The following is a 23273-nucleotide window of genomic DNA, read 5'->3' as shown; positions in this document are numbered from 1 at the left end:
AGCGGAAATAATTGTCGCCTGTGTCTTAACATCGTTTTATTGGTGAGTTATTAATCCCAGAAGCCTAAAGTTGACCCACTAATAACGGTCATCTGTGTAACTTATGGACTGAAGTATCTCTCTGTGTCTTAAGCCCAAATCTAAATAAATCTTGATACTGTTTAAAACAGTCCTTCCATAAACAGCCAGTCTCCAGTGTAATAACAGAACTAACAGAACTTTAACTCATAAAAACAGAATACTTTTATTTATTACTTTATGCTCATAAAAAAAAAACCCAACTTAACTTATTTTTTCTCAAGTGAATGTGATACTCCTTCGTACTTAGTTAGATTTTCCTGTCGTCTCATTAGTCTCCACCAGGGGGAAGCAGACGAGTGTCCCAGGGCCTGAGAGGGGCCTCTCCTCCCTCTCCTCATTATTTCATGAGCATATAACAGGGCTGTGAGTGACGGGACTCCTCCGGGTTATGAAATCTGTGCTACGGACCCCCAGAGACGCTCGGTAACAATTAGAAACTAGATCACAGTGCTGAGGAGAAAAAAAAATGGGATTCAGGACACCTGTTGACCTTTATCACCACCCGCTCTCTGGTCCCTTAAAGGGAAATTGTTTTCGATATGTCAGATTTAGCAGAAAAGAATTTAAACATTTATTGCGTTGTCTATTTAAATCTAGGATGTGCAGTGTCTTGATGTATTTCCTTTGTTTTTAATTCTGCTGTTTTCATGGGATAAATAGGATAGGAGACATGTTTTTTTGTTTTTTTCTGTGGCTCCTCAGGAGTTCACAGGTTAATTAGCAGGAGATAAGGTGTGAGATGGAGGGAGGATACAGCGGAGGGAGGAAGCTGCACAGCGTTAGTCGCACTTTTAGTACTTTTAAGCAGCATTTCGCCTCTGGATGCATTTTGGATATTTTCGTTTAACTAGACGAATCACATTCACCAAATGTTACTTTTGTACCAAAAAGACCTTAGACACGTGGTGTGAGAGAATCTGAGCTTCCTCTTTAGCTGATTGGATTTCCCACGGATTAATATTATCGTCCAGTGTTTTGGGGGGGACAATTTCTCTCTCTGTCTCTCTCTGTCTCTCCCTGGAGGTATTTTTAATCTGAACCACTTGACCTTAATGAATGGAGTTGGACGATTTCGCCCAGCTGCGAGGAAACAAATCCTGAAAGATCCATCGGAGCCGAAAGAGCACAGGGGAGAAAAAAAAAAAAGACAAAGTCAATTAAAACGGCAGAGCTAAATAGAGTAACGGAAACTTGACAGAAGAAGAAGAACGATGAGTGAGTGACACTGTTTCAGAGAGAAGAAGAAGACGCAGAGAGAGACAGACTCAAAGTGATGGATTGAAAGACATGTACATATACAGTCTAAGGATGTAGAGAAGAAGAAATAAAAAAGGCGGCTCGAGGACGAAAAGCTAGAAAAGAAGAAGAAGATGAGTGTGAGATGGGAGACGGAGGGACTTCAGACAGTTGGCATCGTCTGCCTGGTGATCATGTTCCTCAAACTGATGCACCTGCTGGGCCTGATCGACATCACTGAGACCGGTGAGGCAACTCTGGAGAGGGGCAATGAGGAGGAGGCGGAGGAGGAGGAGGAGAAACTTTAATCCACAATCTTTTTTCAATGTTGTTTGACACGTAGATTATTGTGAGAGGAGCAGAACTCGCTGTCGTTACAAACACTGTTCATCAAAATATGTATCTGGTTAATTGTCAGTAAATCCCATAAAAAAGAACTTACACTCACTACTCATTGAGCCTGTCAGCAATCGTTCAATATGTTAATCTTTTAAAGCTGCCTTTAAGTAGGATTTGATTTACTGTTTTTCAAGAGCTGTAAAAACTAAAATATTACCAACGGGTCTCCTCTGTGTAACCACATCCTTGCAGGTCTCTCACAAATACTTAATAACAATAATATTTAGTCTCATCGTGGCTTCCTGGAGATCCTAACACTCTGTGACACAATTGGCTTTTCTAGAAAAGCGTATGAATGAGCCAATATTATCTTATATCTGTACCTTTGTGACTGTCTTTCCAATCAAGTGCTATAAACAAACAAAAAACAAACAGGGTCTGGTGTGTTTCCAGGTGTGACTACTTAAAAGGACACGAGCTATGGTCTTAGTTTGTTCTGTTTTGCAGTTTAGTACCAAGTTTTTTTTTTTTTTGCAATTTAATAGACCTCTTCACAGTCTGTAAACAGTGTGAGGTTTTTTGAGGGACGGGGCTTAACTGGAGGCAAAACATCTCAAACTCTATAGCTCGTAAATGGTGGCGGTTAGCATGTTTTAACAGACTGTTTTGGCAACAATGGAAGAGGAAAACACATATTTTAGAGAATGTACTAATACACTCACTCTCAGAGACCTTGAGGGTTTTATAAAAAAGTTGACTCATACACTCTCACTCACTGGAGAGACAGTTTGACCAAATGAGAACACAGAGGGGACGAAGTCTGGTCTGTCTTTGTGAAGTGAAGCCTCTCCATTGAAGATAATACAAGAAGTATGTGGAACCACTGTGGAGGGTAACAGAGTAAAAGCAACTTCTGCTTGTAGACCCCTGAAACACGTGAGTTAGCTCGCTGTTAGCATTAGCATTTCAGTCACAGTGTAGTCTTACCCATAACGTTATCCAGGATGAAAATGATGATGTATCAATCTTACGTAACAGTGTTGTTGATGATTGTCTCACTCCAATCCTTTCTTTTAATCACGTTTAACCAACGTCGTGTACAGTGGTGGCTGCTCTGCGATGAAACTTCCAAGTTAGTGTTTTTGCCTTTTCAGCTTTTTGCTCCCAAAAATACAGCAAGACACATTTCCCCTGTTGACAGTGGAAGCGTTCGCCTCAAGCTTCCCTGTGGTTTGCCTCCAGCTAACGCCGTGACGTCGCAGTGACGTAGTCCACGACGGGGTCTGTAGTCTGTCACTCATAACTCTGATAACACGGGACACTCACAAGTCCAGCTGAGACGAAGACACGTGAGAAATCATGTTATGTTATGTTAAAGAAATGAGTTTTGACCCAAAGATAAATCATCTTTGAGGTCCACTCACTTCTCATTGAGTAAATTGTGCCAAACTTAAGATCCAGAATGAACCTGAAAATATGTATTTAATATAGAGAGCAAGAAGTTTCATTATGTAACGAAGGAGGTCAGAGGTCGTCTCCTTCTCACTTTGTGCTGGACGTGGATGTGTAACGTGACCAAACACGTGGTCCGTCTCCTATCTTCACTTCCCTCCGTCTCTGGGAGTTTAGTTGATGTTTCACAGTATCTTGTGTTTCTCTGCTCCGCTGGATGTTTTATGATGATATAATGTGAGTCCTCTCCTCTGGACTCGCCCCCCCCTTCCTTCCCTCCCTCGGGGACCCGACGTAATAAACCTCTCAGCGTCCGACCTGCCTTGACTTGTCTTCTTTTTGTTTTGTTTTTTCTTCCTCTTGCTGTCACTCTCTCACTGTTCTCCATTTACTCTCTTTTCACTCCATCTCGGTGTCAACGCCCCTCCTCTGTTCTCTCTGTCTGAAGATGGTGAGTATGTAGCAGCAGACGCTCGACTTACGCTGGAGAAAACTTCCCTCCTTCCCTCTTTTTGAAATGTTTCCCCCCCCCCACCCACCTTCACCCCCCAGTGCTTTCTCTTAGTGTGTGTGAACTGACGACCAATAACGCCACCATGCTTTAGCCGCGCATTTGATCAACAACAACACAAAAAAAAGTGTCTCTGATTGAATTTCTCAAAGCTTTTTTTTTTCTTTCAAAGCAAGCACCTCGCCATAAAGAAAGTACCTCCTCTTCTTCTTCTTTTTTTCCCCCCACTCCCTCGTCGGCCTGCCTTTTTGCTCCTCTGCAGTTTTTTACTGATTCTCTCTCTTAAACTCGCATCCCTCCCTCCCACCTCTTCTATGACGAAATGCCTCCCTGTTGAATGTGTGAACCCCCCCCCCACCTCCCTGAATGTTGACCTGCATCCACTCACTCGATGTCCGCCCCGTCCTCCCTCTCTTTTTCTCTCTCTCCATCTTGCCCTCTCTGCACCACTTCTTTCCCTCTTTCTTCCTTTCCTTCTTCCTTTCTTTCTGTCTTTCCCCCTCCCTTCCTGTCTGTCTGTCCCATCCCTTTCTTCCACTCTCTCTTTCTCCCACAGACAGCAGCGACAGCGACTTGGAGCTGTCGACGGTGCGTCACCAGCCGGAGGGGCTGGACCAGCTGCAGGCTCAGACCAAGTTCACCAGGAAGGAGCTTCAGTCTCTGTATCGAGGATTCAAGAACGTACGTCCACCTGCAGCTTCTGACACTTCACCAAATGCTTTTTTTGCCGCCACGCTTAATATAGACCCAAATTACTCTAAGACATCTCTCTCTCTCTCTTTCTTTTTTTTTTTTCCTTTCTTCATCTCTTGAGCAGGAGTGTCCCAGTGGGCTGGTTGATGAGGAGACATTCAAGTCAATCTATTCTCAGTTCTTTCCCCAAGGAGGTTAGAAGTTAAAACAATCATTTCTTGTTCAGAGCTGTGAAACAGTGAGTCGGTGGTAACGGTGTGGGTTTCTGTCTTTTAAGCCCAAAATGAGATGCTGTGAAATATTTTGCTTTTGTAGCAGGAAAAATGCATCTTAACGTAAAAAGTTTAAAAGCTTAAAAATAGTTTCTTAACATATGAGAAGAAAAGGTAATAGAGAAACCCCATCTTTTCCTTGGATGGGTATTACTGTTGCATTCATGTGCAAGTAGTGTTTTCTTCTTCTGACCAATTAATGTGCAGCACAATTTAAATACTATTGTAGAACTGTATTTTATTCACCTTTTAAACCAACTTGAAACTAGAGGTATAATTAACAAAAAAAGCATGATCCACATTTCATAAGATAATCCTTTAATTTATCCCACAAACTTCAAAGTAACAAGTAGCTACTGCTGTAAAATATACGAGATATTAAGCTTCATCTCTCCTCCTCCCCAGTCCTGTTGGTTACCGTTCTCTTTTCCGTCCATGTCTAAATCACTGAAAACAAAACCCCTTTCGTCCACAGACGCGACCACATACGCCCACTTCCTGTTCAACGCCTTCGACAGTGACAGAAACGGTTCGATCCGCTTCGAGGACTTCGTCATCGGCCTCTCCGTGCTGCTCAGAGGTTCGGTCACGGAGAAGCTCAACTGGGCCTTTAACCTCTACGACATTAACAAGGACGGCTACATCACCAAAGAGGTGTGTGAGGGTGTGAGATGTGAGATGTGAACCTGTCACCTGCCACCTGCTCCTAATTTGTCCACTGTTTTAGTAAGAGGTGTGCACATGACACAACAACGAGACCCACAACTAAACAGCAGATGGCAGCAGAGCACTCAAACTGCACATATTTATCTTAAGAGATTTCAGGTTGTAGACTAAAAACCTGTCCAGGTCGTACCCCACCTCTCAGCCAATGACATCTGGGACAGACTCATACCAGAGCATAACCACCATAGTGTATGGTTTTTAAATATAAGCTGTCCCCATAGATGCTGTAGTAATAAAACTGTAATTAACAATTCAATTTTTTGTCATACATCCATACAAACTCATTCGATTTTTCTTTATCCTGTCATAGTATAATGTAACCAGAATCTTTGTTACTGATAAAAAACATTTGATCTATCAAACATACAAAAATGTAAATTTTGTATTGTTTGAGTTCGATGGAATTAAAATCAAACCAATCCAGATCATTTGGCCATTCATCGAAGCACATTCGAATCATATTTTACATACAGAAACTTCAGTTTTTATAGTAATGGTCTGATGTTCGAGGAATAAATCCACAATAAATGATTAATCATGTGCATGTGGCATTTAAAGTCACATTTTGACGTAAATACAATATATGTTTAATTACAATTTCTTATCTTTCTTCTTTCTCTCCAGAATATCTGACTGTCATGAGTCACTGATCTATCACAGAGGGATTAAATCCTATCCCTGCGTGTTAGATACGCACCCTTCTGACTTGTAAATTTAAATAGTTAGTGTTTAATTAATAATGAAGAGACGTTTTTTCTTTTTCTCTCCAGGAGATGCTGGCGATCATGAAGTCGATCTATGACATGATGGGCAGGTACACCTACCCCTGCGTGAGGGATGACGCACCCTCTGAACACGTCGACAAGTTCTTCCAGGTTGTTTATGCTCACAAATAAAAAAAAAAAACATATAAATATATAGGCCTCCACTGCAGCTGACCATGGGTGAGTCATTTCTCTCTGCTCTGTTGCTCTTTGTTGTCTCTTACAGAAAATGGACAGAAACCGAGATGGTGTCGTGACTATTGAAGAGTTTATTGAGACCTGTCAGAAGGTGACTCGCACGTTTTCACCATTCACAAGCAAAGGCACAGTTTCGTAACATCAAAACTAAAATCACAGACACTCAGTGACACAAAGGATGTAAAAGGTCAGAGCTGTCAGCGTGAATCTGATCCAGAGCCTCTTAAAACAACCTCACCATTAATCCTTATTATTATCATCTTATATTTGTTTGGACTGTGTCATCTGCATTTCTTTAAGATCAAATTAACATCTTTAGGTATTTGGGATTAGTAGGACCTAAGAAGTATAAAAAAGCATCACCTTGGAATTAAATACATGATGTGGACACGGATTATTTCACTGTAAATCGCAGTTTAAGTCATTAACGTGGACCAAAATATAAAACTGTTTATTTTAATGCAAAATCAAAATTGGAAATGATGAAAACCCAAAGTCCTCAAACGAGTACTTGTTAATGTGTTAAATTTTCATGTCATATCAAACGAGAAAAGTCAATAAGCTTAAATAAACAAGTGTATCGACCCTTCGCTACCAGTTCATGGCAAATTAAAGTGTTTCCTTAATGAAGAAAACAGGTCTAAATGAAGCAGAATGAGCTGCTGCAAACCTAAAACGTAATGTCCACGAGGTTAATGCCTAAATCCCAGGCTGGTTTTTTTTTTTTTTTTTTTTTTTACAGAATCATAATGCTATGATGCTTCCACTTCTTATTAGTTGTTTGTTTTTCATCCTTTTGTTTTGAATGCATAGTGTCCCAAAGAAAGAACCAAATCTTTGGTTTGAAACTAAAAACTGACACAGCGCTCATTCCAGGTGGAGAAAGTGGGACTTGAAATGTTTATCAATTATTAAAGGAGGAAAAAGCTTGAGTGTAAGCTTCATGTAGTTTTAGTCAAGAGGAATGTCTAAATATAAAAGGATGCTACATGTATTAAATGTTATTATATTCTTCTGCAATGTGAAAAGGTAATACTTAATATGAATGTAGAAATATAATACATATAATAATAAACATCTAAATTACAAGTGCTAATGTTAAGGACAGGCCCCTGTGTTGTATCATCCATAAATACTCTCTTCCTCTTCCTGTCAGCTGACTCCAATAAGCTATAAAGTGCTCATGTTCCAAAATAAGACCAACTAATTCAAAGATGAAATGTTTAAATTAAATCCTTATTTCAGTTCTCTCAGGTTCTGGGACTTTTCACTACTTATTTTTTAGGATACAAATGGAACAATATGCCTCGAGTTATCTTTATTTTGTTTTGTCAGAAAAGGAACCAACGATGAGTCCAGAAATGCTAAATTCTGTTTATGACAGAAACAAGTCCAGCAAGTTTCTGATGGGTTTTTATCCACAGAGTTTCCCATTTAAAACTCAACTTCCTACCAGTCTCTTAGAAATGAAGAAACTACTGGGATGAGCAGCGAATAGTCATTAAGAAACTCAACAAGTCCAGTTGCCTGGATATTACAGTTTTGTACTGATTTCTTTGCTTCTTTGTGTTTGGATAAGTCAGTAGACCTCACCTCTGCCCAAAAGATTACAGAACATAGTTTGATAGCTCAAAAAAATGTTAACTGTAAATAATGGAGGGGTTTCCCCTCTGGATCTAAGCAGTGAAAACATCATTAGTGAGTAGAATAGAGGAAATAATGAGGCTATAATTCGTCAATGTCAACTTATTTATAAAGCTCATTTAAAAACAGCGGATGTGGATTCAGACCAAAGTGCTGAACAAACAGAACGGTCGGAGCATTGCAAGTTGTTAAACTGTGCGTTCTCCTCAGCCATGTTGTGTTTGCTTACCTGTAAACATCAGTAGAGTCCAGACTCACATGGGCTGAATAAATTATGAGTCATTTACCTGGAATTCAAACACTAGATAAAACATCTGCTGCAGCTGTACTAACTAAGAGTTGGTAAAGAAAATGTAACATTTTATACAAGTAAGCAAAAAGCAAAGTGGAAGCTTTGCACTTATTACTATTATTATTATTATTATTATTATTATTATTATTATTATTATTATAAAGTGTGATATCTGTATAATTCAGACTTCTGACAAATTACTTTTTTCTTTTTTTTTCTTTTTTACAGGATGAAAACATCATGAACTCTATGCAGCTGTTTGAAAATGTGATCTAAGGATTCAGGTTGCTCTCAGTTTGTTTTCCCTTCACTGGCACAACTCATATACAAACGCAGCACAATCACAGTCATGCAACTCGCACCCAAACCTCCGGCTCCGCACTGACGTCCTGGTACCCGACGATCGGGTCGGTACTGTACAAATACAAGAACCAGACGCTGTTTTTCTATCTCCCTTCCTCGCTCGTTCAGCTGTATCGTATCAAACCTGCTCCTGGATTAAAAGGACTGTTAGAAGGAGAAGAGCTTCCTGGGTAATTTTCTTCTGTCCTCGGTGACGCTTATCGTCACGGTGAAAGGATCGTCAACCAACGAGGAATGAAGAAGCTTATAAATAATCCGCTGACCTGAGCCCACATGGATACTAGCTTTAACACTAACATACTGTGTACGCACTCACACTCACAGAGCCGCCGTCTCCTCCAGAATTTTTAGAGCACCGGGATGAACTAAAGCATGTTTGTCATGAAACGTGATGTGTCATTAGCTTGCACTATGACTATGTATAATATGCGCCTGAAACAAAAGGGCAACTGTAGATACCTGCACCTGACACACCGCTGATGGAAACCAGTGCGTGTGTTGTTGTGTATATATGTATAGTTAATAGTTATATATCCTGCATTGTGTTGCTCTCGTTTGCACTGGGCGATGGAATAAACTGACCAGAACTGAGCATTTGTTTAAGAGACCTCTGTGTTGATCAGATTAGCATCTTGTTTAGTAGCAGAATTTCAGTGGTTTATTCAAATATCATGTTTTTGTATTTTCAGAGATTCTTTTTAGCTGTTCAGAGTTTAAAGGCAAGTCTGTGCAGTATGGTGAAGGGACGACGGGACTGTTCGAAGTGCGTCCTCGTGCTGAATTACGGCTTAATCTTGTTTCTTCAGTATCTGCGAGCATGCTGACGTTTAAGTGCCACAGTATAATGTACAGTACAGTAGGACCTTTGTGATGTCAGTTCATTAAAGATGCTGTCGACAGCTGAGACGTCTCTCTCTCCCTCTCTCTTTTTTTTTTTTTTTGTTTAATGTGTCCAATCGACATATTTCACTACTGCATTCGGAGGATGATGCGGCGAAAATAAATTGTGGGAGAACAAGCAAGAAGGAGTGACATTTATCACGAGGGAAAAAAGTGACACAAGAAAAAAAATCTCCTTATTAGGAAATGTGAAAAGTAGATTTAGAGTCATAAAATGTATTTGGATTAACTTTTATAGCATCTTGCACTTTGACAGCACTTTTCAGATGTTATTACTACTAAATATCCTTACTTCCTATGAATAAATAAATAGATCTGGGCTTTCTTATGTTCTCACAACTTGTTAAGTTGATCCTGTGACAAACCCAGAGGCTGTGAAACTGAGCTAATCTATCAATCTGTGAAATCTTACTGTAAAATGTCATTATTTATTCAACATATAACAATAAAGTAATTGAAAATAGAATCATTTATGTAAAAGTTGCACAAGGACGCGGTCGTAACAGGGGATGTGACTCACGCAATTAGATTTATGTCGCAATTCACTCAATCTCTTCTAAATTCTTCTTGTATGGTGCAATATTGACTCTTTTTATCCCCTCACAAGTGGATACACAACATGCCTAGAGCTATCTTTATCTTGTTCTAAAATAAACCATGATGCACGCACAGATGTCCTGAAATTAGACAAGATCAGATGATATTTCACAGTTTACGGCTACACAATTTAGGTTTTACGTGACTCTTTGAGTTCGAACAAGTCAGCGGATTTATTACCCGCTGATGCACGCTGCAGATACAAACCTACACGATTAAAGAACATATTTTTTTACAGCTCTGAAAACTGTGAAGTGTTAATTGGGGGACACTGCAGGGCTTTGATGTAAGAAGTGGCTGCTAGGGGGAAAAAAAAAACTAACAAAAAACATAGAATATGTAATTAGGCTATTATTTGTCAATGTATATATGAATGCACATGTAAAAACAACTGTGGATGTTCACCAAAATGATTTGCTTTAAAGGTTTAGACCCAGCGACTCAAAGGCTAAGTTGTGTTACAGCTGCTGCTAATTTGAAACAGTGTAAACTGAGCTAATGGCAAAAGCTTTGAAGCGGCTTCTTGCCAAAGGTCCACAGACTTCTGACCCCAGACACGAATGACTATGAGCTGGAAACACATCGTTTGATTCCCAATGATATGCCAGTTGAGACTAGTTGGGAAAAAAATGGTAACCACAGTTGAGACGGCCTGCAGGGCATTTTTCCGCCTGATGCACTTCCGGATGTGCTCAAAGGCTCAATTGATGCTCATTTGATTCTCTTACACGCGATGATACTCCAGTTGAGACAAGCTGAGACAAAATGACAATGGGAATTTCACTGGAGGTGGAAGTGTCATTGTGTGTTTGTTGGCACGCGTTGTTAAGGGCGACACTGACGTGGTTGATGGTTTGCTCTTGGTAACCATTGGTAACCAGTATTTGGTATCTAAAATATCAAATACTGTATTTAACAATTAAAAGGTAATTCGACTCCTGTGACCTGCAAATATTAAACAATGTCTTCTGTAAAATCATTAATTACACAAAGTACTACAACCCCACCACACAATGTTTACCTGTTTGTGTATATCTATCTATCTAGGATCAGGAATAACATTACGACCACCTTCCTGATATTGTGAAGGTCTCCCTTGTGCTTCCATAACGGTTGTGACTCATCAGAAAATGCACATGTGCCGTCAGGAAACAGGATGTTGTTAGTGGGCCAGGTCAACACCTTGTGCTATTTTTCATGTTTCATGTTTGTGTCTGATCTGGTCTAAGCGGCTGCTACGTGTCTAAATAACATCCTCAGGAATGTCAGGTCCAAAAGTTTCCCAGCAGCAAAACACAAAATAGTCAGTGATAGTTATGTCTGATCAGCGATTATCACTTATTGTCTAGTTTTTTTTTTTTTTTTTTTTAATATTGCACTGAGCAGATACATAATCATAAATTATATAAAAGAGCGGACAACCCTCTGTAAAGGTGTAGTAACACATTATTCGCTTATAAAATGAATGAAATGAATGAATGAATACATCTCATACATAACTGTGTCTTCCGCCCCTGGCTCTCGGTTTAGACGTGTTACCAAACTGTGTTATGTCAGAATAATATCCTGATTTGAGGCGTGTGAATGTAGGGCAGAATAAATGAACAACCGTCAGATGGCGGTGTGGCGGGGATATAAATGACTATAAATATAAATACACAGGCAGAGAGAATGGCGGAAAGATCTAGAGTCGGGGGGTTTTGGGGCCCAGACAACCTGCTCTTTATCGCAGAAGCGGACACATAACGGGAAAGCTTATGCAAGGAAGGTTATTATTACAAAAAAAAAAAAAAACTCTGAGAGGCTGCGTCGGTCGTGGCGTAACCCAGGAGAGGGGCGGGGTCTTCGCCGCGTCACCGCAGGGGCCGCGTCTGATTGGCTACGTCGCTCGGTAGAGGGGCGGGCCTGAAGGGGGAAGGCGGTTGACGTAAGGTGCGGTGTGGGCATGCGCGGTGACCGACGTCAACCCCCGTGGCTTTATGAAAGACCCTGAAAATCCCTCCATCTCTCTCCCGTTTGGCAGCTGCGTCTTCAAAACCTTGAAAGGAGGGTGTCCGTCCCCCGGAGGAACTTGCCTTTGAAGACGGTCGCATCTCGTCGCCGCGTCCCGGAGCTCTCTCTCTCTCTCGTCCCCCGACTCCTCTCACCCTCCTCGCCGAAGCTTAGACAACACACACAAAAACCACGGGGACGAGCCGACGCACGCAACACTAGCCGAGAAGGAAGGAAGGAAGGAAGGAAGGGAAGTGGGCTCCGTCTCCTCTTTTTTTATCAGGCAGGTGAGGAACAAACCTTGTGTTTAACTAGACACTAGACAGACTTATCTTACGTGTGTGGATGTTACGAAGCCACTGCGTGTAAAATACAAAAAAGTCCTGCTCCGGCTGCTCTGGTTACATGAACAGGGGCAGTATTTAGAGATGTAAAGAAGGTCCTTCTCTCCCCCCCTTTTCCTTTCTCACCCCCCCTCCCTTTGCAGCTTAGAGGACTTCGTGTGTCTGCTGATGATGATGATGATGCTGGAGTGTAACCGTGGAAAAAAAATTAAAGGCCCAATTAGTCAGTCAGGCCTCATCCTCGATCTGCTTCTTACCTTTATCCTATTTATAGAGCAAAGAAATAATATATGTCATGAGGTTATTTCCTTATCTGTGTCCTGTGGAGACCATTTGTCTCAAGGCTTCCAGATAAAGAGGGCTTTATTGTGTCTTTAATACGCAAGGCACAGTGCAGGAAGGCTAAGCATGTGTGACTAAAAGGTCCTGCATCAGGTAAATTAATGAGGAAAAAAAAAAAAAAAAAAAAAAGAGGAGCAGGCAAGAATTAAACCTCCACCAGCTTATTTAGCCCTTGAGATTTATTGTCCCTTAATGATGGTGGTGTCCCGGATACGTGTCCAGGCAGGTGTGTGTGTGTGTGTGTGTGCATGTGCATGTGTGGTACAGTATGAGTTTCCATGTGCATCTACATGACTTAAAAATGAAAAAAAAAGCGACTAATAGTTGTTGGAGGGGGTCAAAGAAGACGCTGCATCCTTTTTTAGAGTCAGTCAGTGTGTGAGATCCACAACATCTTCACGTTAACCCCAGTTTCCAAATAGCTGCTTCAATTATCTCCGCTTCTGTTTAAATCTGCTTGTAGTTAAGTTTAACACACGACACTTTCAGTTTGTGCAGAGAAGAGATTTCCTGCAGGTGCACCTGCTACGCGTGGGAAAAAATAAAATAAATAAAGCTCATCAGGGTTACGAAATCACGACAACTAGGATTGAAGCGTTACAATAAAGCTATCTTAACTATATGGGCGGTGACAAGTCTGCAGCCCTTTGTCAATTCGGTGAAACCAATAGATTTCCAGTTACCTGAACTCCGTTAGGTGCGGCCATGTGCATTACCTCACGTTTAATCGTTTGCATCTCCACCTGTAGTTTGCACAAAGGTTGGGATTGATTGGTTCTTAATATCTTTTAGTTGTCTTAAGTGTCAGCAGCTGGAATATTACTACTACTACTAATAATAATAATGATGATGGCTGAGTTGTACTACACATGCAAGAAATGTGGGTCTGGTTTAAGTGTTCGACTGAATCACGTTAACAGCTTTCATCTATTCATATACTTCTCAGAAAAACCTGCACCTTGTCACTGCTCCCGGCTAGTCGGGCCTTCTTCTGCGTGATGGCAGATGGTGGTTAAAACACGTTAAGACGTGATCGTAATCCACTGGTAGGTGTAGTCCCGACGAGAGAGGGAGAAAGACCAGTCCCGGTCTTATAGGAGCTGGATGTTTATGTTGTCCAGCCTCTGCACCACAAGGAAGCGTGTCAAAGTCGCTTTATTTATTTATTTGTTATTATTATTATTATTATTATTATTTTTTAACATTTTTTGTGGTGATTGGATTCAGTTATATATATATATATGGTCGATTTGAAACAAAAATCCAATATTACAGGTTGGACATAAATTCTCTTTAGGAAGAAGATCAGGTGCACTGGGAACTTTTTGTAGTGGGTTAATCCCGACAATCTGTTTGAGTTAAGTCAGGTGGATTGGTTGTGTTACAAAACAAAGATGCCTCAAGCTCCGTCTGCACTGTACAAAGCTTTAGAACCACTCTTGTCAAACAGATAAATAGTAAAAATGTGACGTGTTTTGTTCCTTAAAACCAAACTCTATCTGCACGGCTTCGACTCTTGCCTCTTGCTTCTTGCTTTTGAGGGCAGCTATGTTTTATGTTTTAAGCGTCGCATCCTGATTTAGTCCGGTTAATACAACTCTCCAGATCCTCTTGGACCAAAGGATCCAGTGTGTCGGGCCCAGACTGGGCCAGGAACAGGGGTGGCAGAAATGGATTCCTGGCCCTGTTTGCTGTAGCCAGCATGTGACTAAGATTACACTGTAGTGCTGGGTCATGCAGTGCCTTCCCACTGTACTGTGTAAAAGCTTGTGTATGTGGGCTAAACTGTAACAGTCTGGCATGTGGCTCTAGGTCGTATAAACTGAGGCAACATTTATGTCCCCTTTTTATTTGTAGTTATATAATCTTAGTGTCATACATTCCTAAGGCTCATTATTTGTTTATGTGGTGGGAGGAATGGATTAAGATATGGATTCGGTGTCCAAAGGTGGAATAGGAAGCAATATGATTAATGTATAACGAGAACCGACGTCGCCCACATGTGATTGTGTTTGTGCGAGGGCTGCAGTCAAACCGTCTGTGTGCAATTGCATTGTTTTAAAAATTCAACCAAACAGTAGCTCACTGGGTCATATCTGGCCTAGAGTAATGAGTCACAGACCAGCACGAGCGTTCGATAGGGTTTTTGAAGGTTTTCTGTGAGTGGGGATGTGCGGATGGACGAGCCCACTGGAGACACTTATGGATTTATTGGCGATCGCAGCTAATCACACTGTTGTGCACATGCTAATGTTAAGTGTATTAAATCTATATATTTTTTATTTTTTTTGTAATTTGAGTGTTATTGAGAGGTTTGTGGTATTTTTTCTTTTTTTTTTATTATTCCTTTCCTGTTGTAGTTGAAGTACAAAGGCCTGAGTTAAATGTGCGTTTGTCATTGTTTGCTAATACTGGTTTGTGTAAGAGCTTTATAACACTCATTATTCAGCTTGAAACCTGAAGCGTATGATTAGGTGTCGGGAGTTTGTCACACGCCCACGCTAATCCCTGAGAAACATTAAAATAAACATAGGATAAATAAGCTTCTAGTTTCTTCAGCTGAAACCTTTTATTTTTATTTTTATTTTTTAGAATATATCGGCACTTTAGTTTCCTGCATTAACGCACATCTTATGCAGAGAGACTAGCGTCGTAGCTGATGTGCACATCCCCAGAAACGCTTGGTAGTTCTGTGTTTTTACTTGAGTATTTCCATCTGCGATTTTCAAATAGATTTTTTCCGATAAAGAATAAGAAAGGTTAACTGAGGAGGTTTGCAGATGCAGAGTCATGTTCAGTGAGAAAATCCTGGTGTTTGTGAACTATTTTCATCATTAAATTAGTTTCATTCACCATTTATGGACCAAATCTTGTGACATTTCATCAGGGTCAGTCAGCGTTGTTTAGAAAACGCTGGGACAAAGTCGTGACCCACATGATAAGAAAGTTTTCATAAAGATTTAATCAGCGACACGGCAGATGATGGATGGACTGGTGGAGGCATGAGAGGCATGCTAACAGGAATACTAATTGACGTAGTGTTTCCCGTCCTGGAAGTGGTTCACGTCATTCGGGTCATGTCGGGTCATTTTAGTTGATAGTTAAGAGGTTTCTGCATAAAAATATAACGATTAGTATAAACATAATCTGAGTATCTTTGGATTTTAAGATATTTGTTCATTTAAAGCAGGTTTAGTCTTTGTTGTTGGTCAGTTTTCAAAGTTAAAAGCGTTAAACGTGTTGGGCCTCACGATAAAACCTCGTTCCAGGACTCATTGATAAATTTCGATCTTCTGATTATCGTGTTTTCTTTGTGAAGGGCCTAACCCAGTGCAGCATTTCCTTATCACTCCGAGCCTCATTTGTTTTATCTCTCCTCTCCTCTGTTATCCCACTTTTCTTAGTAACGTCCTCAGCAACATGTGTGTGTGTTGATTATTCGACAGCGTTGGGTGTGTTTTTGATACGTATAAAACAACTCATAATTAATATTAACCAACCTCTGTTTGAAGGAGATTTACTTTGCTATTACTCTTTCCTTCTCAAGTATAGAATATCTGATTTTTAACTTATTTTCTGTCTTTCTGTCTTAAGGACAAAGTTAGATTTCTGGATACGTTGACATTTTATTTTCGACAAAAGATTCAACTGGAAATTATAAAGGTCTGTTGCAGTCGTGGGACGCTTGAAAACCAATGAATGCTGGAAATCAACAGTCGTCTACCACGTGCAGACATTGAATTATTACGTTTATTGACTGTGGATTAATTGGTGTGGACGTTTTGCAGGCGTTGAGACGTTTGTTTTCAGTGTTTTCTGACATTTTACAGACAAGTGAATCGTGCAGCTTTTATAGAAACCTGCGAGTTAATCACTGAGGAAAACAAATGCTGCAGCTCAAGGAGCATATACGAGGAAAAAGGAGACCTTTTAATGCACCTCCTTTAGTGCTACAGGTTGTTGAGATGCCGCCGACTCATAAACCAGTTTTAGACAGTTTTATTAAGTGTGCCGGGTCAGAGACGGCATTTAATTTAAGTGTCGTAATCGACCGCAGTCACAACATTTTCTCGGATGACCTACTTGGATTATAACAGACTTGCTATCTGGCTTCAACATCACCACTTGGACATTTTTTAGCTGACAATTACTAAGCCGTTTTTAGGGCCCTAGGAACCACAGTCCGTTACCAGAGTTACTCCGCAAACAAGAGGAACTGGTTATCCAGCGTGGGCCGCCAGCAGGAGTCTGACTCGGGGTAGGCTTAAAGGCTTTCATCAATTTCAAATAACAATGGATACCTTTAGAATACATCCCTGCCGAGCTCGACGGGGTGGAGGGAATGCCGGAGGCGGTGGGAGGTGAAACGACCTCTGAGGAAAGTGTACAGTTACAGTACAAGCCAACCGAGAAGCTCCATCCATTCATGTTGCTGCCGGCCGCATGCTGCGTGGGCGTAGGTGTTGCTTTGAGAACGGGATGGAAATACAGCGAGAGACTGAACTCTCTGTCGTCCCGATTCTAAATCTAACCATCGTTTCCTGCTGCTTTGGTATCTTAAACTGAGGAATGTGTTTGCGTAGCGCAGCGTGCGCGTCCACCTGCTGTTTAATTACGAGGTACTCGGGATTATTTGGCCATAACACACTCGCCAAGTTATTGGAAAACCCCAAACTGCACGGTACGAGGTAACATCTACCTGTTGAACAAATTTCCTGTGCTACAGAGAATCTCAGTTAATACATCACCTCACGTTCTGATGCGTAATCACCATCGTCTTTTTATTTACATTGCTACTTCCTTAAAGCCATTTGACAAACGTCACATCTGTTATTCAGCAACAAACCAAAACACGGTGGAAGTTAGAGAAATGAAACGCATAATGATATACAAACAGTGGTTCCTGTTCACAGTGTGTGCTTTTTTTTTTTATTCATCCCTGAATCCGTTTTTTGCTGAATCATGATCAGGAAAAACGTATCAGGAGTCCAGAAAACCAGCTGCACCTACAAAACTCAGAAGGCTAAATACACCAGACGTAGTGTCAAGCTAACAGGTTTATAACACATCCTTCATGCATTTGTCGGTTTTGTAACTTCTAATGTGCGGTCGTGGACGTCGTCTGGATGACGTCTTGCTAAGAGCTTTGGTTGTTATATGTCATTATTGTTGATTGTTCCGGACGTTGAAAGAGTTGCCGCAATAATCTGGTGTGATAACCAGCGAGTGTGTGCGTCACCCTCAAACGAGTATATGTCTGAGATATATATATAATTACTTATTTTAATGAGCCTGTAGGTTCATTTTCCAACCACAAACCTCATCAGGTGATTTGGGGATACGTGTTGATGGGATAAACTCACAAACTGATGCAGTATTGATGGATTTAATCCACCAGGCTACTTAAAGGGAAGGAATGGAGCCAATAAATTACTTAAATTGTTAATGTTTGACACATACATTTTAAAGATGCATCGCTAAAATAATTAAACTCAGTTTAAGATTAATGCATATTTGTTTGTTTTTTTTGCTTCTTTTTAATGCACAAAATGTTGAAATGTGTCTTTCTAGTACAGAGATGTGACTAAAAGTAAAATTTCACTAATCTCACACCAGTCGTTTTGTCAAAATCACTTTCATTGCAAATCAAATGGTTTTTATAAAACTGAAACAACAAGTGAATCAGTACACAACACAACTGAAAGTCTCTCATCTCTCCTCACCTCTGCACCACTGACAGGAAGTTGACCAATGTAAACATGACCTTGCTGCTGTTGCTTTACATACCCCCCCCCCCCCCCCCCCCGCATGGTGAAATATGACCTCCTCACGTGTAGACGTGTAGAGTATCCTGTGTTACCCCCCAATGTCACACAGCCACATGCGTTTCATTTATATCATCTTTACTTCCCTGCTATATGAGTTTCACATTACTTTTGTTTATTTATTTTTAACTTTTTTAAACTTAAAAAATAAAAAAATACAGTGAAAATATGTTTCATTAAATTATATATTATATATTATATTATATTACCGTATTTCCTCCAATAGTGGCCGATGCCTTTATTTACTCAGCCATTATAAGTTAGTATTTATTTCTAATTCCCTTCATTTCGTATATATTTGCTCAATTTTTTTTACTACTTTTTACTCCGCTATTTATTTATTTATTTATTTTTTTTTTTTTTCACTTTAGCAGTTTCACCATACACGTAACAACAGTTGGGCAGGATTAGTAAATGTTTAAGCGCATGTGATCAGAACAGACGAACCAATAAAACCAATAAAACCAATAAACCTATAAATGACACCTTTGTCCATTTATTGGCCAAAGGTTTTTAAAGTAACATACATGCATAAAAACTTTCCAGCAATTTATATGCCCAAAGCGTATCGGAGGGAAACCGTTCAGAACAAGTTATTCTTCGCGGGTCAATATTAAAGCGTTTCATAACTTATTTTACTCTGCAGGTTTCAAAACCTTCTCCTTGAAGTTCACGTCAAGTTTTCTTATTTGCACCACGCTGCTAAATCTCTCTGTTGTTAAAAACATCACTTCAAATGTATACCGCCACCTGTGGCAGCTCTGTGTTACTACATCTATAAATGGCTGACTACTAGCGCACCTGGCCACTATTAGAGGAAATACGGTAAAAACTAACTTTACTTTACTTGTTGCAAAACAGGCAACAGGCTGAAAGTGACACGTTGGTTTCAAAGAGGAACAGCAAGTCGGTTGTGTGGGATTATTTGGGGTTGTTTTGGATTATTTCGGGTGTTGTGCAGAGCCTGCCGTGCCACCGTGTGCGCTACTTCACACGGCAATAACACAAACCTGTTTCAGCGCTAAAAAATACACCATAAAGTCCATAAATAATCGCATATTAAATCGATATCACAATATTAGGGGGGAAAGATCGTAATTAGACTCAGCCCTAGTATATATTATACATTTAGTATGTGTTATGGAGATAAGCAGGTAAATATGTTGCAATCAAATAATAAATAAAAAAAAAAAGGGAAGTGAAGGGGGGAAATTAAACGAATAATAACATTAAATAATTAATGTATTAACAACCTCTTTTCAAATTTGTTTTTTGTAGCCTTAGTCCGTTCTTGCAGATTATATGTAGGTGGTTCTGGCTTTAACCAGTTAATTGTTATGCATTTCAATGCTTGTCATTGGGAGAGATCTGCAGTAAGATGCTCTTCCCTCTATAATTTCAGGTTTTACCTCTAACAGACCAGCACGACCGAGGCCATTATCTGTATGTGTCGTGCAATGCTTTTATTGACATGTGTATTCATTTGGCAGCTGATCAGACACATTTTTTTGACAGCACACACACACACACACACACACACACACATCAAGCAGAAACCGCTTCAGAACCTGATGAACAACATTTAACGCAGGACGTGACGGCTCCGTATTAACGTGGCAGTGTTAATATTAAACATGTGTCTCGCTGTTGTAGCTTCAGCCTTGACATGTTTATCAGCCAGACGGAGTAATGTGTATTCGCTGGCTCGCTCAAAGTAAACACGGCCTCTGACGTGCCTTTAATTCGGTCACTGTGTTGACTAAACTGGAGTTAATGAGCTTTGTCTTGAATTTACTGTGGCTGCTGCTCAGCTGTTTTTTTAAATTTTTTTTTTTATTATTACGCCTCCTGGCAGCGGTGCACATTTTTACTACTGTACACCACTTTGTCTTTCTCTGTATGCGTTAGTCACGGCCTTTCAAATGTATTGTGGCCATAAATAAACCGAGCGTTTAATACTATTGCAGCAGAAAGTTGAAGAAGCGCTGAATTTCGTTCAGACGGAAAAAGTCTCATCATTTTTTTTATTTGAATACCTGTTTGTACAAATGGGAAAAAGTAGACCTCGCTGGTGTTTTTAAACTCGGACCGTGCACGCAAGGCCTCGCATCAGTGCTTCTTTGCTGAATCATGATCAGGAAAAGACGGGCAGTAAATCTTTGAACTTGATGAGCAGTCTTGTTTTAAAGGCGTGTTTAAAATGCTCACGAGGCAGCGATGTTTCCAGCCTGCGATCGTCATAAATATTCCAGTAGTGGATGCGCTCACTCCAAATCGATCAAACCGCTCAGATGACAAATCATAGTTGTGGAGACATAACTGGGAGCAGTGGGGAATCATTGCTTCCCTGCAGCGTTTTGTTATCTGCGCAGGTGACGCACGCGCTTACTCAGATTTGGCTGAGATAAAACACATGTACCGTTAAAACTCTAACGCGAATGTATTACGTACCGAGATAATAAACTACCTGCTTCCTTGTTTCTGTTTAGAGATGAGATGATTCACGGGCCGTGAGGTTTTTGCCAAGTGCGGACCTGGTTTTATTCTGCAATATAAACTTGGCGAAGTTTTGTTTTTATGGTCGTGATGGTGATGTCATTGATTCCAGTGTTTGCAGTGTGACGCGCTTTTACTATTGGCCTGATGTGGTCTGAAATTAATCAGCGGCTTTTTATTCAGTTTTAAATAAGGATGCGAAACATTCACTGATTATCGCTCGTTCATTGTGATGATTTTTGCAGTTTTTTGATGAGAAGACGACTTTTGACAAAACAAATCAAAGTTGCAACCTGGTTTTAACCCATTAATATGAGTTTTTGGTAAAATTAATCATCTGATTTGGGGAAAGAAACTTAAAATAAACAAAAAGAAACAGGTGTTCATGACCAGTAATATTTATTCACCATGGACACGAGGAGATAAACGTCTCTACTGAAGCCAGCGGCTCTCAAACACAAACCCTTTGAACTCTGTGCTGACATCTGGAGGGGATGGCGCCGGTACACATGCACAAATCTGACGCTCCAGGTGAAAACCACCGGCGCAAACATCTGGCGCGAAGTCGTCGTCGTCGTCCTCCGGTGGAATCCCACACAGCTCGTCCCTGGATCCACGGGACAGCGTTACCATGGTTACAGATCCAGGCGTTATCCAGGTCCGCCAGGTCCTGTGTGTTATTGGAGAAGTTAAAACTACCACAGCAGTTTTTTTTTTTTGTTTCTTCCTCGCTTCTTTTCTTCACTGCTTTCACTATTCTTCTCCTTTCCCCCCCGCTCTCTGTTATCCCGCTTTATGTGTTTTGTTTTATATAATATCAAAAAAAAAAAAATCTCTTGTTATGAAACCTCACATTTCCCTTCTGCTACATAATCACATGAGCTCAGTATCAGTTCCCCCTCCTCTCGCTCCAGTTCCTCCGTATCTGTGTGGTTTTCTCCCGGTTGTGTGATGGTTTGTGTGTGCGAGTTTGTGTGTGTGCGTGTGTGTGTGGCTGGATTCCCAGTCAACACCAGCAGACAGAAAACACAGGGATGAGTCTGGGCCCGAGTGCTTTTGTCTCTTGGGCGACAGTGGAGCCGGGCATTTCAGGATTTCATGCTACAGTAGCAATGGCCGCCCTGGCATTAGCTCACGCCTCGTCAGACTTTAAGTCACCCAGAGGCTGCTGGGATACTTTCTGTCGTACTTTCTGCGGCTCATGGCTGACTCAGAGTACTCGGAGAGCCACGGGGGCCGGGCAGCGCTGAGGTGAACTCTTTATGTTCAGTGGTTTCAGGAAATCACTTGTTATCATGAGGAACTATAAAGGGTTTTGAGTTCTAATCAATATCTGTAAAACAAAGCATAAGTGCAAAAATTACACTTGTGATAATTATGATCTCTGAGTAAACTTTTAGCACTTAGCATTCTGTGATTTTAATTAATGTCTTGTGAGACCCACTTTTCAGACCGACATTCATTACACTTGGATGTAAAAATTTAGAACAACAACAACAAAAAAACATGAAACATAGATCCTGATCCACAGAGTCTCCTCCCCTCAACCCATAGGAACCAGACTCTGATGAGTCTTCACTGTTTTTTGTTTAGACCTACACAATATTAGGAAGGTGGTCATAATGTTATGCCTGATCGGTGTACGTCCATTCATCTGTTTCTCCGTGTTAAATTTGCAAAACTGATTTCACTCCCTAGCGAGGCCTCACACTTTTTTTTTTTTTTTTATACTTAACACCTGTTTCCAAATATGATCTAAAACAAATGAAATAAAATAAAATGAAATTAAAGGCCGACTGCGTCGAGAGACGGACACATTACATTTGTGAGAGTTTACTGCGATGGCTTCCTGCATCACGTATGCTCGAAGCTTCCCGTATCATTGACCTTCTCCGCAAATGCAATCTCAAGTATTACTACTTGAGCGCGTTAGTGCGCTAAGTGTTATCCAGAGCAGAGGAGGAATAAACACGAGGCCTCGGAGAGCGAGCGCTGAAGTTTAAGCTGCTCCTCCGAGGAGACGAGACGAGAGTCGAGTCCATTTCCTTTATATTATATTTTCCTTATAAATAAATGAGCCTCAATTAGACGTGTTTATCTTTCGCAGAGGGAAACAAATGGCGTCGATCTGCAGCTTTTTCCTTCTAGCTTCATGTCATTTCTGGTTCTGGTTCAACATCCTCGTCTCACCACCGGTTCCCCTTTA

At 40.6% G+C, this 23273-nt stretch overlaps 2 protein-coding genes across 10 annotated transcripts in view; both read left to right on the top strand.

Annotated features, from left to right (window-relative positions):
• kcnip3b (Kv channel interacting protein 3b, calsenilin) overlaps positions 1 to 9475 on the top strand; it is a 42818-nt gene extending 33343 nt beyond the window's left edge. For 3 of the 6 annotated variants that reach the window (XM_047592585.1, XM_047592584.1, XM_047592590.1), the window contains 6 exons: positions 4176 to 4300; positions 4437 to 4506; positions 5060 to 5238; positions 6081 to 6185; positions 6301 to 6363; positions 8437 to 9475. In XM_047592585.1, coding sequence (XP_047448541.1) covers positions 4176 to 4300; positions 4437 to 4506; positions 5060 to 5238; positions 6081 to 6185; positions 6301 to 6363; positions 8437 to 8484 — 590 coding nt within the window. In that variant the 3' untranslated portion in view covers positions 8485 to 9475. Of the gene's footprint in view, positions 1 to 720; positions 1564 to 3556; positions 3560 to 4175; positions 4301 to 4436; positions 4507 to 5059; positions 5239 to 6080; positions 6186 to 6300; positions 6364 to 8436 lie in introns of those variants that run through there. The other 3 variants (XM_047592586.1, XM_047592589.1, XM_047592587.1) reach the window with 3 other exon arrangements.
• A 2399-nt stretch (positions 9476 to 11874) lies between these two features.
• slc23a2 (solute carrier family 23 member 2) overlaps positions 11875 to 23273 on the top strand; it is a 38325-nt gene continuing 26926 nt past the window's right edge. The window contains exon 1 of one of the 4 annotated variants that reach the window (XM_047592447.1): positions 11875 to 12347. The gene's annotated coding sequence lies outside the window, so the exon portion shown is untranslated. The remainder of the gene's footprint in view (positions 12348 to 23273) is intronic. The other 3 variants (XM_047592451.1, XM_047592449.1, XM_047592448.1) reach the window with 3 other exon arrangements.

Source organism: Mugil cephalus, chromosome 8 (assembly GCF_022458985.1).
Source record: "Mugil cephalus isolate CIBA_MC_2020 chromosome 8, CIBA_Mcephalus_1.1, whole genome shotgun sequence".
NCBI classification, from domain to species: domain Eukaryota; kingdom Metazoa; phylum Chordata; class Actinopteri; order Mugiliformes; family Mugilidae; genus Mugil; species Mugil cephalus.
Note: the sequence above shows the minus strand (reverse complement) of the source record. Positions and strands in the feature narration are given on the sequence as shown.